A 16,745-nucleotide genomic window follows, 5' to 3' on the forward strand; every position below is an offset into this window, starting at 1 on the left:
CTGGGATAATTCCCTGGGGAGCCTGAGCAGTGCCTGATCTCTCTGAGAGGAGAAGCTGATATCCCACCCAACCTCCCCTGGGTCTGTGCCCACGGCGGGCAGAGATCTCTGCGTGCCCCTCTTCCCTCGGGGGGATGCTGCAGACCGGGATGAGTGACCCTCAGCCCCTCACAGCCCCAGCTCTGATAGGGAAAAAGCTTCAAACCCCTCCACACATCCACCCCAGCACCACGAACACCAGTGGGAATGAGGGGTCTGTGACCAGCACAGAACTGGCTCTTGCTCAGGAGCTGTTCCCTGGAAAGGAAAGGAACCCCAGGTATGCTCTGATCCCTCAGCTGCCATCTGCTGCTCTCACTGAACTCGTAGTTTGACAGTCCTGCTGTGCTTTTACATGAAAGTAAGAGGTTAAGATCTCTCCAAAATATGAGACTGACCCAGCCTCAAACTGTGTACCTGCTTTTGTGATTAAAACAAAAACTTCTCAGCACAATAAAATTACTTAAAATTAAGGGGTTCCACATTATGTCAGCATTGTTTTTTAAAAGGCATAAATGGAAAAGCTCTTCATAGACAAATATTTGTGCTGGGAGTAAGCTGTAACTTTTAAACTTAACTATGGTTGGGCTCTTCACTGTTCCATTTCCATCTGTACAGGTTTAACCATGGAAATTAATTCTGGGGAATAACAGCGACTATTTCATCTCAACGAATTTAAAAGGCACGTAATTTTTCCATCTCTCTTCCATTGTTTAGTGCAATTACTTAGGGATTGTTTTATGAGATCGAATGATAGGGAAAGGAGGAAGAAAACCCACCCAGTCATTTGGCACACCAAGACCTGCTGCATGTCCTCGTGCTGCAGGGCTGATCTGGTTTTCCTACACAAGTCCCTCCCTTCCTATCAGCTCTATCTGTGCTATCAGTCCAACCAGAGGTGCATTGTTTAAAATTTCGTTTCCTCCTTAAAGGAGCTAATGAGGAACCTGTGCAAGGGGCACAATCACAGTGCATGGAAAACAATTCCCAGCAAATGCAGATATTTTGAAGGGCTCTCAAGGCAAGCAGAGATATCTAAAGGGAGGCAGTAACTCTTACAGTGTAAGGACCTGGGAAATCCTCGAGTGGCTCCAAAATACTTCCAAAACAAAATTAACCCACAGGAGTAGCTCATAACATTGCAGCAACAGTATGTGTGTAATTTCCATTGAACTGATAATTTATGAATGGAAACAGGCACAGTCCTGGTAAAGTCAATGGAATCTTCGTGGTCACTTCAGATAGCAGTAGGTCCATCACCTTCCTGATAATTAAGCTACAAAGGGTCTAGTAATGAAGCCTTTACCTACCTTCCATGAAAATGACTTTCTGTAGAAGCTGGAGAAGAGGAAAGAACAGTGAAAAATTCCTTTAGATTGACTTTGACAAGCAGAGAAAGGTTGTTGGTTATTTTTAAATTCAGGTATCGTTTTGGAAAAAGCTACTTCAAATTCTTCCCTCTGGTAATAGGCTTATTCCATACTCAGTGACATCAATGGGATTGCTCACAGAGCATCACCTAAAAATGGTAACTCTTTACAGAGTTTAAGGAATCAAGGGTTAGTGAATTTTAAAAATTCTATTAGGGAGAGGAAGGAAAAAGGATTTAATTATACTAACTCAGAAACTCTATTATCTCCCAATATAGCTCATTAACCCCTTATCAAATTAAGACTAATTCTGTCAGAATTGGTAGCAAAGCTTAAAGGAGAAAACCAAAAATCCTGCAGAATTCTCGATTTCCCATCAGATTTAGGTGAAACAAAAATTCATTCACTTTCTCTTGCTTTCTCTCTTACCAAGACCCAGACTTCTCAAAAGGGTTGGAGTTCCCTCCCCTCATTCTCAAAAGACATCAGCAGTCTACACATTTGACTAACATTTTGAAGTCAGCTAGTGCACTGGAAGTACAGAGGAATGCTAATTTGGGAAAGCAAATCTCAGAAAATGTTTCAGAGTAGCAGTACAAGTGTCCTAGTTCTCAAAAATAGAAACACTGTTTGACAGTTTTGCCTCCTATAAAGAGCCTGAAGATTTTGCTGCTCATCATCTCCATAAAAAAAGCCATTTTTTACTCAACTGTTTCCTATTTTAGCTTAGGGGCAATGTGATAAGTAATTTCCAGGAAGACACAATAGAAATCAGTTATTTTTTGCAGTTTTGCCTCATAATGAGGTACACACACATTTCACTCTTTGCACTGAGCTCCCACATCCCACTGATGTCAAGCATGACCTCGAGTACCAATCATCAGCTGGGGTCTACTGGGAACAAATGGGAACCTTTGAGTCCAGTCATCAGCAACAAAATCCCAGCCTGGTCAAAAAACTCAGCTGATCAAAGGCAGCCCCAGTCACTCCCAGTGAGTCTCCCAGTGCTCCCCAGGCTCCTTCCAAGCCCACACATCTGTGCTGGGAGCAGTCCCTGAAGTCAGAGCTGTCCCCAGACCACGAGGAGCTCGTTGCTGTCTCAGGCAGGGAAGGGCAGAGCTGGGCTCAGATGCTGCAGTGCCTGTTCAGCTGCCAAAGCAAATGGCACTAATGAACAGGAAGGAGCAAACACCAGCCTACATGTGAGCTCTGAAATATGTTATCCTGCACTGTCAGTAGTAATTCATATGCCACACTTTAGTCACAAGGTGCTGCTGCAATACAAGTGGGGTGAAAATTATTAAAATGAAAGCATAACCTAATGCTTTTAAAAGAACTAATCTCAAGTATGTAAGATATTTGATTCATAAGTAAAAGGCAAGAATTGTGTCATGAGAACTGTTGAAAATCTTTCTCTGGTGGAGCTTCCACAGTCACTGACTGTCCTTGTGCTCTCAGGCCTGCACCAAAGCAAGGTCTAAAAGATCTGTTCATACCCAGTACCATATCCCAATGCACAGGGGACACAGAACTGTAATTACATTCTTCCTAAAAGCCTCCCACCATCATACTGCCAGTGCAAGTGGCTTTTCTAAGAGATGCTGGTGTGCATAGTTCATGCCATCAAAACAGAGAAACAAGTTTGTCCTATTTGAACACTCCAGGGTGTTCTTCACACAGCATTGAATGATGCACCCTGGAAAAACCCTCAAACTGAACTACCCTCAAACTTGTTTGGGCACTTAGGATATTACAGGGCTCAAAAGCAATATGACCCAGTTGTAAGAACAGTTTCAAATGTCCAAGCCAGTTCTCCTGTTTTAATACAGTTTTAATGAACATCAGTCCAAGAGATCACTTGATAGTATGAGGTACATTCCTTGACCACATATGGCTGTGCTTAAGGAAAAGGACAAACATATAATTAAATTAAATACTGTAAATTAATTTAGTAGTAATTATTATCAAGTTTAAAAAAATTATAATTAACTATTAACGACTTGAGACCTTTTAGAAAGCATGAGTCCAAAAGGAAATATCCACAGATGGTCACAGACTTGTAGTGTTTCCACCAGCACTTCCACCTGCAACAGTCTCTTAAAGGACTATTTGTTCAATGAAGAAATTGGTCTTCAGTCTGTAACTGGGATCTTGGCTCTGCTACTTGGCGTGGTCTTCCAAGAGATACACAATTAACTCGTAGGTGGACAAGACAATGGCTGTGTTTGGGATCTGCCTGATGAGCTGGGCAAAGAGTCCTCTGTAGAAGGCCAGGTACCCCTCCTCCCGAGCCACCAGCCGAGCTGTCTGCAGGAAAGTCTTGTACTTGGTGCCCTCCTCCCGCAGCCGTGTCCGGATCACCTCTGCAAACAGGGAACCAGAGCCCAGGGTCACCAGGGCCAAACGTGCCAGTGCCAGGAAAGCTCCTGTGTGCACAGCCCAGGGCCATGGAGACCTTGTGTGCCAACTGCCAGCCAGGGCAGCCAGCCACGGAGCCCTGGACACACTGCCCTCCAGGCAAGAGCAAGAGTCAGAGAGGAGTTCTCTTTCTTGTGGAATAAATGAACGATTTTCTCATTGGAGCTAATACAGATCTAAATGCTTTACTGCTGCTCACATAATCAATATTGCTCCTTCTAACAACCATACCATTCACATCTATCCTAAAATATTAACACTGTTCAGTCCTCAAGTGCTTCCCACAACCTGATCCCAGAATCCCAGAGGCCGTGGGTACTTACCAGCTGAGGCTACTAGTGAGAACAGAAAATTCAGGCCATCAGTTTTTTGGTTGTTTTTGAATTGTTTTTAAAGCAAGTCCCAATCACCAACCACATGTCTAACTAGGAATAGTGGGACCAGTACTGATAATGCCAGTGCAGAAGCCAAAGTGAAATGCATTTGGCCCTTTGAACAACTCAGAGTTTTACAGCTCTAGACCCATCATTTTTTTTTGGATTCCAGCTGTTGTACTGCACTCAAGAATGGAAGGGTTAACATACCATGAGGATAAGCAATGCAGGAGGCACAGCCCTTGGAAACAGCAGCAGCAACCATCAGTGCAAAGAAGCTTGTGGAGGTCCTCTCGGTCCCATTAGAAGAAGGGGGCAGCTGGACTTCCTTTAGGTACTTTTTTAAACTTTCATAAATAGCAAAGCAGATAATGGTCTCAGAAATGCCTGCATAGGAGGCAGTCAGGCCCCTATAGAAACCACGGATACCTTCTGTCTGGTACACATATCTAGCACACTGCAAAGCATTCATTGGTTTGGAGCCCCTCACTCTAGAACACAAACAGAAAAGAGCATATCATGAGCCAAGAAAAAGAATTAATATTAAAAAAAGAACCCTTATGGCTTTCAATATACTTTTTATAACTACAGAAATGGTTCTCCAAGTTTTACTCCAAAATTCTCCTAGGAAAGCTGCACAGAGCAGGATTATGATGCTAAGAGTGCACACTTGGCTTTGCCATTTCAGTAATATATACTCATAATTCCTTCAGCTCAAGTTCAGTCTGGTCTGTCACAGTTCACACCAAGGCCTTAAAAGACAATAAGCACTGAAGAGACACTGCTTTGTGTTAAACTGGTGATTCCATTTAAAGCCATCTTCAGCAGGCCCAGAGACAGAAGTCTGCTGCATGAGAAATAATTCTTCATTTTAACAGGCAGCACTCAGTTCAAACGTGCCACCCTGCAAAGTGCTGGAATTAAGTCTTATAAATTATTTATAAAGTTGTCGTGCCTTATAAGATCCTTTTTATCTGACCTAGCATGTCCTTGCAGGAAGGAATTTCCATTCTAAGCAGTCATGTTATTAGCAGAGCCCTTTATTGCTTTGATATCCACCAGTGACTGAAGCATTCAAGTAGAAGAAATTGCTGTCACATTCCCTGTGCCTTCTGGATGTGGTTAACAGTAACACAGTGGTGAAGGAGGCAAAAGAACATTAAACCACTGCAGCAGATTCTCAGCACATTTATCCTCATCATCAACCCCAGAACTACAGAGGACTCTAGGCAGCAGAGAGAAAAATAATGCCATGCTCAACTAAAGATTTACAATGCAACCAGAGGCTGAACCTAACCCAGGACTCAAGGCAACTCCCACATCCTTCCCAAGAGTTTCTGTGCATCAAATTAAGAACACACAGAACCTGAACCTTTAGTCTGACCACACAGAAACATGGCCTGAAAGGTGGAACTGAGAGTCAGGGAAAAACTGGGCAAGATCTATCCAAGTACAAAGAGCCATGAGTGAAACCAGAAGGGTTCAGATTCCAGGGGCTCCTGTAGCCCCCCAGGGGCTCCATTCCCCTCCCCAGTCACTTACTTCCGTTCCAGCTGCATTCTGGTTTTCACCATCCATATAGGGTTCATCAGGGAATTTGTGATAAAGGCTGAAAAAACAAGACCAGAAGTGCAGCTGAATCCAGGCCATTGTATTGCCAGGATCCTTGCAGCCTGTGCAGTCAGACACTTCTGCCTCCAGCTCTAGCCAGAGGTGTCAAAAGCCACACAGGTGCACAGATCCCAATTTCATCTCAACATTCAGGAGGCATCAATCCATGGATTATTCCTTTTTGCATCTATTTCAATATGTGTGCCATGCTCCTAAAGGCTGTTGCTGACAAGATCCCTTCCTGACTGACTGGTTTTGGAATTCCAGCTCAAAGGAAACCCGTGGGGACACAAAGCTGAACTGGACTCGTGCTCCCCAGGGCTGTAGGTGGTGCCATTGAGCTGCTCATTAACAGAACCCACTCCTAATTAAAGGCTTACTTTGGGAACGATTATTTTTAGTGACCACTCTGGTGACTGATGATTAAACTAGGGGAGCTCTTCTGCAGTATTTTTCCTACAAGAACAAACTATTTTTCCCAGCTTGGTGGGAAAAATACAACATCCTGAAACAATCTGGCAAAAGCAGCATCAGAAGTTTAATGGTGTTTACTAATATTTTTTCCTTGCATTAAGAGACATGACCAGAGCACTGCAGTTGGAAAAAAACATCCTAAATTAGTAAACAACAATCTAGAAATATTTCTGTGCTGAGCAGAAAAACAATTCCTCTGCAGGCAAGGCCAGCTAGGAGCTAGCAAACTCCTGGGTTTTGGCATATACCACCTCAGATTAAGTGCACGTTTTCAGCACTTGCCACACACTGGGCTCTGTTCTTGGGATTACAAACACTCACCTGCAGAACCTGCAGAACAGACGTGCACAATGTTGCTGTTGGGCACAAACATGCTGTTAAACTGCTCTTTGGCTTTGGAGTAGCATGCAAAATAGACAGCCCTGTGGGGGAAAAAGAAAAGCCATGTAATACAGACAATGTCAAACTAAACAATTACTGTTCTTTGCCCAGCCCCCTGAAAAAAAAGAACTCTGTCTGAAGAGGCTCCACATGACGACTTCCATCTGCACGGACACAGGGGCTTTGTTTTCTTTCCTCCCTTGCACTAGAGTGCCACAGTTTGACTTGACACCCACAGGAATATTTGGCTGTGGGAGGCAGCAGGGTGTTGCAGACAGCATGAGTGAGTGCAGGGAAAAGCAGAGTCCTGGATTCAGAGCCCTGCTGCAAAGGTTACCTGCACAGAAACACGATTCCCTGCTTCTGTGGGGGGGGAACCTCACACCTACTAGGCAAGAGGCCAGGGAGGGAGCTCACCTCTCTCCAGGTTCCTTTCTAACTGGAAAACTGGTTCTAACTGGTTCCGTTTCAGGCAGAGGACATCTGCCAATATCCAAGCTGTTAATGAGTTTTATCATTTCCTAGACAGGGATCTTCGGCCCTGCCAGGAACGGGGCAGGCACAGGGAGACACCACCGAGGTGCTCTAAGGCTTGCAAAGGCAAAGCAGCTTTGCTGCTGCTGAAGCAGGGACACACTCCCCCCTTCTGGGGCTGTGTGGCAGCAATGGGACTCCTTCCCCCTCAGCTGCAGTTTTTCATTTGAGAAGAATTGAGGCAAGCAAGGCCCAGAGGGCAACTCCTCTCCCCTGGCACTGCTGTGCTCAAGGCAAGCAGGACATTAGAATAATGCAATTATTAACCCTACAGACCTTCCTGCACTGCTTTCTCTTCCTTTTCAAGCAGAGAGGTGGCTCTTGCAATGACCTGGAACTTCAGTATACTTGGCATTTAAGTGCCTGATTTCCTCTGCACCTTCCAGTGTCATAGAAGCGTAAATCAGATTTTTATCAGCATTTCTTGGTGTGAACACTGAGCAGAATGCAGACACAAATCTCAGCTTACAGATGGGATAACTTCATGGCCTATTATTTTGAATCACAAATACACTGTAACATTTGTGTTGGCACCTTAAACATGGCTTTTAGCAATAGTTTAACTATTTACCTTGATGGTGCAACTCCAACCAAGTTTGGACCCAGCCCTCGGAAGAGCGACCTTGGTCCTTCTTTTTCCAGAATTGACCTTAAAATAAAAAAACAAACAGGGAGGGAAAAGATAGTATTTGATTTAAAGTTAGTTTTTTGTTCTGTCAGGCAGAGAGCCAAAAGAACTACACAAAAGCACAGAGTAGGACATGTGAAGCTGTTAGATTTTAATCTACGTGATATACTTCAAAATAAGTAGAATTATAAACTGAGTAAAACCACTGTACCATAAAATTCAGTTCTCTACAGGCAAATGGGTGTCAAATGGCACGAGGCTGTAATTTCCATTCTTTGAAAGCTGTCAGGAATTGAATTAAAGTTTCATGGAGAACCCAGTGATAGGTGACTGATGAACAAAGAATCTTTTTAGTGTTCTCTGTATCTAAGCAATTCAGAAGTTTTGCTTCTCCCGTACAGAGACCTGGAAAAAGAAATCCTTTTTCCTTTCACAATTACCTAGGGATGTGCTTTTTCCCCCAAGAAAGCTGCCTGTGGCAATCACCCCAGAACAATGTGAGTGCACAGTGTGCCAGACAGCAGCTCTAACCTGAGCTCACCATGGGAAAAGCAGGCAGGAAATTCTGCTGGCCCCAGGCTCCGTGGGGAGCTCACTGCACCCACGGGAGCTGCCAGGCTCTCACACTTTGCTCTCCAGGTCACTGGCAGTGCCCTGAGTGCTCCCCACTGATTCCAACCCAGCTCATTACACAGGGGGACATACATGAGCTTCTGAAACACTTTTGTTTTCTGCAGCAGAGCTGAACTTTCTGTCTAAACTCCAGGGCTGAGTGTTTCCAAGGAGACAGATCCACCAACTACTTGTTCTTTGTCACTTAACAGTCACGACTGCAGCTTCCAGCTGGGCTAACTCATCAGAATCTTAAATGGATTAGACAAAACCAGCCTGTCCTTCTGGAGGGCTTTCTGCCAGCAGCAGGCTTAACCTGCCCTCTGGGTACCTGTTTCCTTCCTAGTTACAGAAGTTAAGGCCTCTCATACTTGACCTTTAACTCTTACACAGCAATTGTACTGGTAGGGCTCTAGTGGCTCCTTCCTTTGCCACACACTTTTCCCAAACCACGAGGTCCAAGTCATGCCCAGTTTGGCAATGACCAGGACTGAGAAAGGGATGAAAGAGTAAAAGCAAGGGACTGAATGTCACTTCTTTCTGACATTTATATTTTCTCAGGTCGTAATCAATAGCATTTCTCTGCTCTCCACAGATGCTGCCTGCAGGGGAATGACAGCAGAAATACTCTGCTCTCACTTCTCAAGCATCTAAAGTAATCAGGTTGAAAACTTGGCAGTACACACAGCTAAGCAATTCCTGAAATTAAATGAAATCAAGATTCCAGTCACCAAACTTAATGAGCTTAATAAATATATTAAAAGGCTGGCCCATTTTAAACCATTTCTTCTCTCTCTAAAAAAAAAAGACAACCTCAGAAAAAGACGGGCCCAGAGGATGAATTAAGATCCTTCTGCCTAAAAGTTTTCACTTTCTTTAGTTACTGTTGCCTAAAGTCCAATGCTGCAAGGTGAAAAGATAACAAAGGAAAGGGCATTAAAATCAAAGCAACTGGAACTGCCTTATGCATTCAGTCACGAATTGCTCTAGACTCACCTCTGAGTAGACAAAGAAATGTTTGGCAGGGGAAAGCAGGCTGTTTACAATACAGAAACTCAAGTCCCAGAATGACTCCAGCCAGAGAGCTCTGCAGAGAATTTGAATTAGCACTCCAGTGTTATATAACTGTGCAGCTTCTCCCCAGGCAGTCTGCCAGGCGTGCTGGCCTTACATAAAATCATTCAGCTTGCTCTGCTGGTCGGTATTTTCCTTGGCACTCCTGCCACCTGATCTCAGCAGGACCTCTGCATCACCCTGGGGTGCCCAAGCAGCCAAACAAACTCAATCCTTCTGCAGGAGGTCTGACCATAAATCCATGGTGCTTTGGTATTAAAATACAGGAGCTGAGATTGTCACAGTTGCTGGTAGAACTATTGAGCAGCTGTTAGATAATTTCACATTTCCTCCTCTTTATGAACACACATCTGAAAGGGAGCAGCTAGAGCATCAAACACTGCAGGCTGAACCACTCAGGGCTTTCAACAGAGACTAAGACAGGTACAGACAGGAGTGATGCACAATAATAATCAGCAAAGACAGCAATAGCAGAGGAGAGCTCAGTGAGCCAGTGACAGCTGAGAGGACGAACCCCCAGGATCCCCCAGGACATTTTATTTTAGTGAAGTGAAACTCGGATCAGTGTGCCAAGGAACGGTGAATGACAGGGGAGCAGCACTCACTTGAGAACACTGAGGAGCCCAGGGGACACAGACGTTGGCCTGACCATTCCTTCCCCACTGATGGTCCCCAGCTGCACCTGGGGGTAGTACACAGTCCTGAAGGCCAGTTTGGAGGATTGAAGCCTCGTCTTTATCACCTCTAAGGGACACGTGAAGATGGCTCCAACTGTTCCTCCACACCTGCAAAGAACAGTTCAAACAGGACACAATGTGATAAATGTTACTGCACTGATGTGCAGAACCACAGAAATTCAGTGTGAAGACTCATCTCCAGTTCCTCCACACTGGACAAGTCTTTAGGAAACAGCTCTGGCTGTTGCCATGGGCTGGGGAGGGCCTGGTAAACACAGAGGTGACACCAACACTAACAAACCCCCCTGAGTGACCAGGGGGTCACGGCACCACTGACTGCTCCCATGGGAGCCCTGCCTGGAAAAACTTCCATGGCATCCATGCCCCAGAGGCTGCTGCCCTAAAACAGACACAGCCTTGGATGGATTTTTCTTATGGGAAGCAGGAAGCTGCCAGATGAGAACGAGCCACTGGGGATTAGGACACTACAGAATGAAAAAATAAATAAATCTTCACCATTTCAGTACTTATGATTAAAGAACTGTCTTCAGAAGTAGCAAACATCAAAACTACACTAAGCACTCTTAAAAATAATGGATAGCAACATTTTTAGGGGAGAAGGAAGCAGCGAGGATGAGGAGGGTTGGCAAACAATAACAGGGCAGAAAGGCTCCTAAAGAACAGAGCTCCCATAACCTGATAACAGAAGGACAAAAATGAAATATTATACACACATGACCCTACAATAGGCACATATTCATCTTAATACTGTCAGACTAAGCCTCAAAAAAAAGCACATTGGGCCAAGAATATAAAGTGTATGAGTCCTAATTTTCATTTTTATCAGTGATCTGGAAAGTGACTGGTCAAACTATTTCTCTGTGCTGCTGCTCCTCTTAGGTAATTGAATGTTCCTTCTGGCAAACTTCATGATTAAACATAATGCTGAGGTTGAGTAAAAGGTACTATATCTATATTTTGTTACTCAAACACACTGGGATTTAAGAAGACTTAACTAAATATTTTGGGTTTCTTGCAAGGGCATTTACTAGAGCTGAACTGACTAGGAAATATTTGCTTTGTTTGCACAAGTGCCAAAGCATGTGATTGCTTCAGAAACCTGTATTTAAGATTTTCCTCAGAAAATGCCAGAGGTCAACAACTTAAGTCTCTTTGATGTTCATGTGAAATTGCAATTTTAGTAATTTTCCATGAAAGGGAGATGAATTTAAAAAAATAACTGTTCCCTTTTTCTTGTGTATAAAACCCCACATTGCTTGCTAAAGAACATTGCATGCACTAATTTGGGAACAGAGATCCACAGAAGAACATTAACAAAGGTATTAGTGGTTATTTTCTAAAGCTCCTTCCAGACATAACTACCTTACTAGGAGAACCTTTTTTTAAACACAAGGGAAAGGGTAATAAAAGGATAGCAAAAAGATCCAAGCTGTAGATGCACACCAGCTCATGAATGCAGTTTATTTAGCCTGCTGAACCATTTTCCATGAACAGAAACCCCTCTCTGCCAAAGCCCCAAAGTCCCCACACGAGCATTAAGAGCGTGGCCAGCCAGGCTGTGCAGCCACAGAAATCGAGGTTCTCTACAAGGCTCAGAACACCCGGAGCTCATGGCCAGGGAACACAATTTCCTCACCACAGCTTTCAGGTTCTGCAAGATCCTGTCCCAGTGTGACCCCAAACTGGGCTTTCCAAACGCAAATGAACCCACCAGAAGAAACTGCTTTAATGGAGACTGGTAAAATGATTGAACAGAAACCTAAACTAGGGACAATCCACACATCACAGGGACAGGCACTGTAAGAACTTTGCCTCCTTCCTTTTGAAAGCACTGGGGCTGTTGAATGTTGACTAAAGTCACTGAGCTGATCATGGAACTCTGAAATTGCTGTCACTTGGCTCTGAAACGCCAGTGCTCACAGACCTTATCAGGCTCTGATTATTCTGTGTACTGAGCAGGGCTTGGAGCTGAGCCCTCTGAGGGTGCACACAGCTCAGGAGGAAATGGCTCCAGCTCATCCTTCTCTCTCACACTGCTCACATCTCCCTGAAATGACATTTCAAGGGGAAGAGCCCACCAGGAAAGGCTCCTCCAGCAAAACCTTCCCTGTTCCCACAGCTCAGACATTACCTGGAACAGGAAATGTTCTGAGGGTCCCCCACTGCTGCCTTTCCAACTGTGTCTATCCCATACAGACACACACATGTGCAATTAACTCCTGACTAATCAACACACTCCATAGCAACTGCAAGTCTGGGGGAACTTCATGAAGGTGATTTGATTGCCTTAATTCCCAATCCATTTATCTACCAATGCTCCACTACTGTGTATTCAGTCTCCAGTGCCCATTCATTTCACATTAAATCAATACTTTGACAGTAACAATTCATAAATTCAGAGCACTGGAACTCTATTTTCTATTTCTGAACTAGCAGCTGCTCAGTCAGCTGCTGACTCCTTGCCCCACAATTTTTAGCCTCTCTGGCATATTCCCTCCCACATCAGCTCTCTTCTTGCCTTCCTAGCCCACTCCTTGCCTTTCAGCCTTTTAGTCTGATAATCCAGTTAATTTATGCAGCCTTTAATATTTAAGTACTTCTGCTAATGCATTTGTAATCCTCTGATACCCAGCATGACGAGTTAGTATCTGCAACACCAGTTTTAACAGCTCAGAGTTTATGTTGCCAGTGGAACATTTGTGAAAAAAACATTATCTAACAGCAATTCTCAGAGTGTCATCAGGGTGACACATTATGCACACATTATGTCCCAAATAGAAATACTCTGCAGATAGTTCAGCTAAGGACTTTGATGTATTGGGCAGTTTTTTCAGACGAGATGATTTTCCTTCACATGGCAATTCCACACATCATCCCCTGGGGAGGTGCCTGGAAAACAACACACTGTGCACAAAAGAAACACTTTGTATTCCTAGGGTGTGCAAATGCCACATCTGGGAAAAAAGGAGAAACAACCTCAGCCGCATAAACAGCCACAGACCCTGAAACATTCAGGGGTATGAAGCAGGATAAATCCGATTTGGGAAAATCCTGAGCGGCAATCAAGGCAAAACCTCCAAGCCCTCATCCGTGAGTCAGGGTTTTTGCTGCATCAGTGCAGAACAGCTCCAGAGAGGTTAAAGCAGTGCTCACTGCACAAGCCTCTTGCAAAAAGGACAGAAACTCCCTGGAAACAAAACACCATGGCAGAGTATTTTCAACAGGTCAAACATGGTGATACGTGGAGATACATAATGTACTCTGTTAACTGAAAAAAATAATTTACTTCCATAAAGGGAACATTGTTTAAAAATATCTAGAGGACACACATATCAGAATGCAATTCCCATTTTTCTCTTGCTGCCAGCTTTCTATCTTCACAGAGTCCACCCCAAAGTATCAATGACCTGCATTTGAAATAAACTCTCAGCACCCACTAACACAATTGAATCTTAATTAAAACTTACTTCATCAGTCCTAGATTTAATCACTGAGCAATATTCTTAATACAAGTATCAAGCCAATGCTGAATGTTAAAGTCCTGCAGAACAAAGGTCTTCCAGTAGAGTTCCACTGACTCCACCAAGATCACAAAGATGATGGAGCAGCCTGGTTAGAGCAATCACAGCCACCCTGACACATTTGGCTGTGTATTTGAAATTCTATTGATTTTCTAAAACGTGCCACATGCAGAAACAGCAAAGCAGGTTCTACCTTTGATATTTCTGTGAACAAAACAAGCTTCTGCCTTCTCAGATGCCAAAGGAAACTAAGTGTCAGAACAATAGACTGTTCCTAATGCTTTAATGTGATTAATCGTCCATTCGATTTCCACCTAATGATGTTGTTATCAGGTGTGGGTATTCCTGTAAGCATTTCCCGTGTTCCTGAGGTAGGGAATGCACAGGAACCTGAACTGGGAGCAGGGTGAGAGAGCCAATCCCACTCCAACCCCCGGTCCTGGAGCACACACACACACACCTTCAGGAGAACACTGCTTCTCTCCACTTTACCGATGGAAACATTTCCCAGACCGGGTCAGCATCAGCACATTGCTTAACTGCCAGCTCTTAGGAAATGTCTGTAGTAGCCAGCATTCCTCCAGCTGGAAACACAACGTGGAGCAACCTCTGCTGCAGCAGCTCTTCCCAAACAAAAACCAGCATTAACAGCACTGGGGGAGCAGGAGCCGTGCCTTGAAAACACGCTCGTGTCTGCTCTGCAAGCCGGGCATCCCTGTCCCTGCTGCTCCCGAAACCTTCCAGCGCTCAGAGCCCCCTCCCACCAAAGCACCGAGAGCATTCTCGGGTTTGCTGCTGCTGCTGGAGGCTGAAAAGGAACCGACAGAAACTAAAGGGCCAACGAGCCTGCCTGCCTGAATAACCTGGTTAATAGGAAACCACCTCTTTCAACAACAGGAGAGCACTTTGCAACATTCAAGTGCATTTCATCAGCCTCTGAGGTGCTAAACGTTCTATTCTGGCCCCTGAGATTATCTCAGGCTGGCCTGCCTGCTCTGTGCAAACACAAAAACATGAATTACTTTTTAATCTGACACCACAGCCCATCCCCACCCTCTCAGAAAACCATCACAATACCAATGATGCCTCTATCAAAATTCTTTCAAGTGAATGGGTTCCTTTTCCCTTCTCTGCAAAAGCCCCTTTACAACTGAACAGAGTACTGGGATCCTTGCAGGAGGCAGAGGGCACAAGAAATCGCTAAGGAAGATGCTGACCTCCCAGCACGAGATTAAAACACCGACGAGTTTAAAAGTCTCGCTTATTTATAGTCTGAGGAGTTACGTGAGGACACCGAGGGCTCGGGATGGGCGCTGTCACTGTCCAAACAAACCCCATGGGAACACTCAGGCCCGGCTTTGCTCCAGGCTCCAGGTACTGCTCTGATGGCCAGAGGGGACAGAGGACCCTGAGTATTCAAGCCAGAGGAAGGGCAGTGTCCCTGAAAACCTTAAGATTTGTTTGGTTTAATATTATATTAAATAAACCTGTTTCTCCAGGGACATATCAGAGGAAACCGAAGTATCCTGTTAAGCAACAGAAAAACCAATGGTCGACTATCAGACAAATTTAAACTCACAACAGGCTTCGTGTTGGCTTCCTAATTACTGTTAGCTGACAAGCACTAAGGAATATTCTATTAATTAGCTAATTTAAGCTGTTTAAAAATTAATATATTTCTCACAAGGCCAAAAGGGCACTTAATCTGGACAATGGATGATTAAAACTTAATTTACACCATAAAATTACCTTCCTAGACTGCTATTAAAATACCTGTAGTAAGTTAATTTCCGAAGGGTTTCTGGGTGGCGGTTTGTGGGTTAGGGCTGTTACTTTTAGCTTTTAACACAACAAACCCAAGAGTTTACAAGTCCTTGGAGCAAGAACCGGGCAGCAGCGGCGTGCCAAGCCAGTCATTCACCCACGGTACCAGGACCTTCCCGAACCCTCCTTCCCCGCACCGCTGTCCCCTTTCCGGGCTGTAACCCCAGGGATGGGGCAGCCACAGCCCCGCTGTCCCGGCAACACCGGGGTCCCGGTCCCGGTCCGTGGCCCGGCCACAGCAGGGTCCCGGTTCGGGTCCCGTTCCCGGTCCGTGCCCCGGGCACCGCGGGGTTCCCGGCCCGGCCCCGGTGCCCCGCACTCACCCCCCGGCGAAGAGGTGCAGCAGGGTGTTCTCCTGCGGGCCGCCCGCCATGGCGGTGAGGATGAGGAGGGTGAGGAGGGTGAGGAGGATGAGGAGGATGAGGAGGGGGAGGCTGAGGCGGTGCCGGTGGTGCCGGTGCCGGTGTCACCGCCGGGCCCCGCGCCGAACGGGCCGCGCGCGCGTGACGCCGCCGGGGGGGCGTTGCCGGCGGCAGCGCGTGACGTCACGGCAGGAGGGGACCAACCCCCTTCCGTGACGTCACTAAACGGAGAGCGCCCGCCCCTTCGGTGACGTCACTGCGCAGCGGAAATTCGGTGGCTGGGTTTGTGTCCCGGTAAATGATTTATTTGGTTTATTTACACCATCGGTCTGCGTGCGGGGGGAAGCTGCACAGCCGGGAGATTTATGAATGCTCAGCTTTTAACGCTAAAATCGTGAAGGAAACATTAAAATGTACAGAGAGACTCGAGGTCTGCGTGTTTTTCATACGCATGAGTTTTCTATTGCCCTTGACAATACGCTTGAACAGCTTAAATTCAGATCCAGACGTGAATTTCCCTTCTGCCTTAAAGGCATAAATCAAATTCCCAGTCCTAAACCTGCCAGGAACTGGAGTCTGACATTTGTGTGTGCACATTCCCTGCGTTTAAACATCAGTGGGACACAGAGATTTATAGGTTAAACCCAAGAGATGAAGCAATGCCCGGGTCCCCAGTGGGGTCAGTGGTGTCTGGGTGTACCTGTCCTGGACCCTCAGTGTCCAAGGAACCTTTCAGAATTCCATGTTTCTGTTGGAGGTGATGGTGATGGATCCTGAGGTCCAGGGTGTCCGAGCTGTGTCCTGGCTGTCCTGACTCTGTCCTGG

General features: G+C 45.4%; 1 protein-coding gene across 1 annotated transcript; it reads right to left on the reverse strand.

Moving 5' to 3' along the window:
• Nucleotides 1–3,219: 3,219 nt before the first annotated feature.
• Nucleotides 3,220–16,127, reverse strand: SLC25A33 (solute carrier family 25 member 33). The gene is made up of 7 exons (XM_014885786.2): nucleotides 15,882–16,127; nucleotides 10,121–10,300; nucleotides 7,773–7,850; nucleotides 6,608–6,708; nucleotides 5,744–5,810; nucleotides 4,412–4,692; nucleotides 3,220–3,772 (listed from the first exon to the last, which is right to left on the reverse strand). The coding sequence occupies exons 1-7, from the start codon at nucleotides 15,929–15,931 to the stop codon at nucleotides 3,570–3,572; spliced, it is 960 nt and encodes a 319-aa protein (XP_014741272.1). The 5' UTR covers nucleotides 15,932–16,127; the 3' UTR covers nucleotides 3,220–3,569.
• Between the last annotated feature and the right edge of the window lie 618 nt (nucleotides 16,128–16,745).

Source organism: Sturnus vulgaris, chromosome 25 (assembly GCF_052056855.1).
Source record: "Sturnus vulgaris isolate bStuVul1 chromosome 25, bStuVul1.hap1, whole genome shotgun sequence".
Classification (NCBI taxonomy): domain Eukaryota; kingdom Metazoa; phylum Chordata; class Aves; order Passeriformes; family Sturnidae; genus Sturnus; species Sturnus vulgaris.

What these genes read in the sequence shown, in the direction of transcription:
- SLC25A33 (XM_014885786.2), bottom strand. Translation starts at nt 15,931, where the DNA reads ATGGCGGGCGGCCCGCAGGAGAACACCCTGCTGCACCTCTTCGCCGGG. An exon ending in CTGCACCTCTTCGCCGGGGG is followed by an intron (nt 10,301 to 15,881) that starts GTGAGTGCGGGG and finishes TGTTCTTTGCAG; the next exon opens with GTGTGGAGGAACAGTTGGAG. An exon ending in GTTGGAGTTGCACCATCAAG is followed by an intron (nt 6,709 to 7,772) that starts GTAAATAGTTAA and finishes TTTCCCCCACAG; the next exon opens with GGCTGTCTATTTTGCATGCT.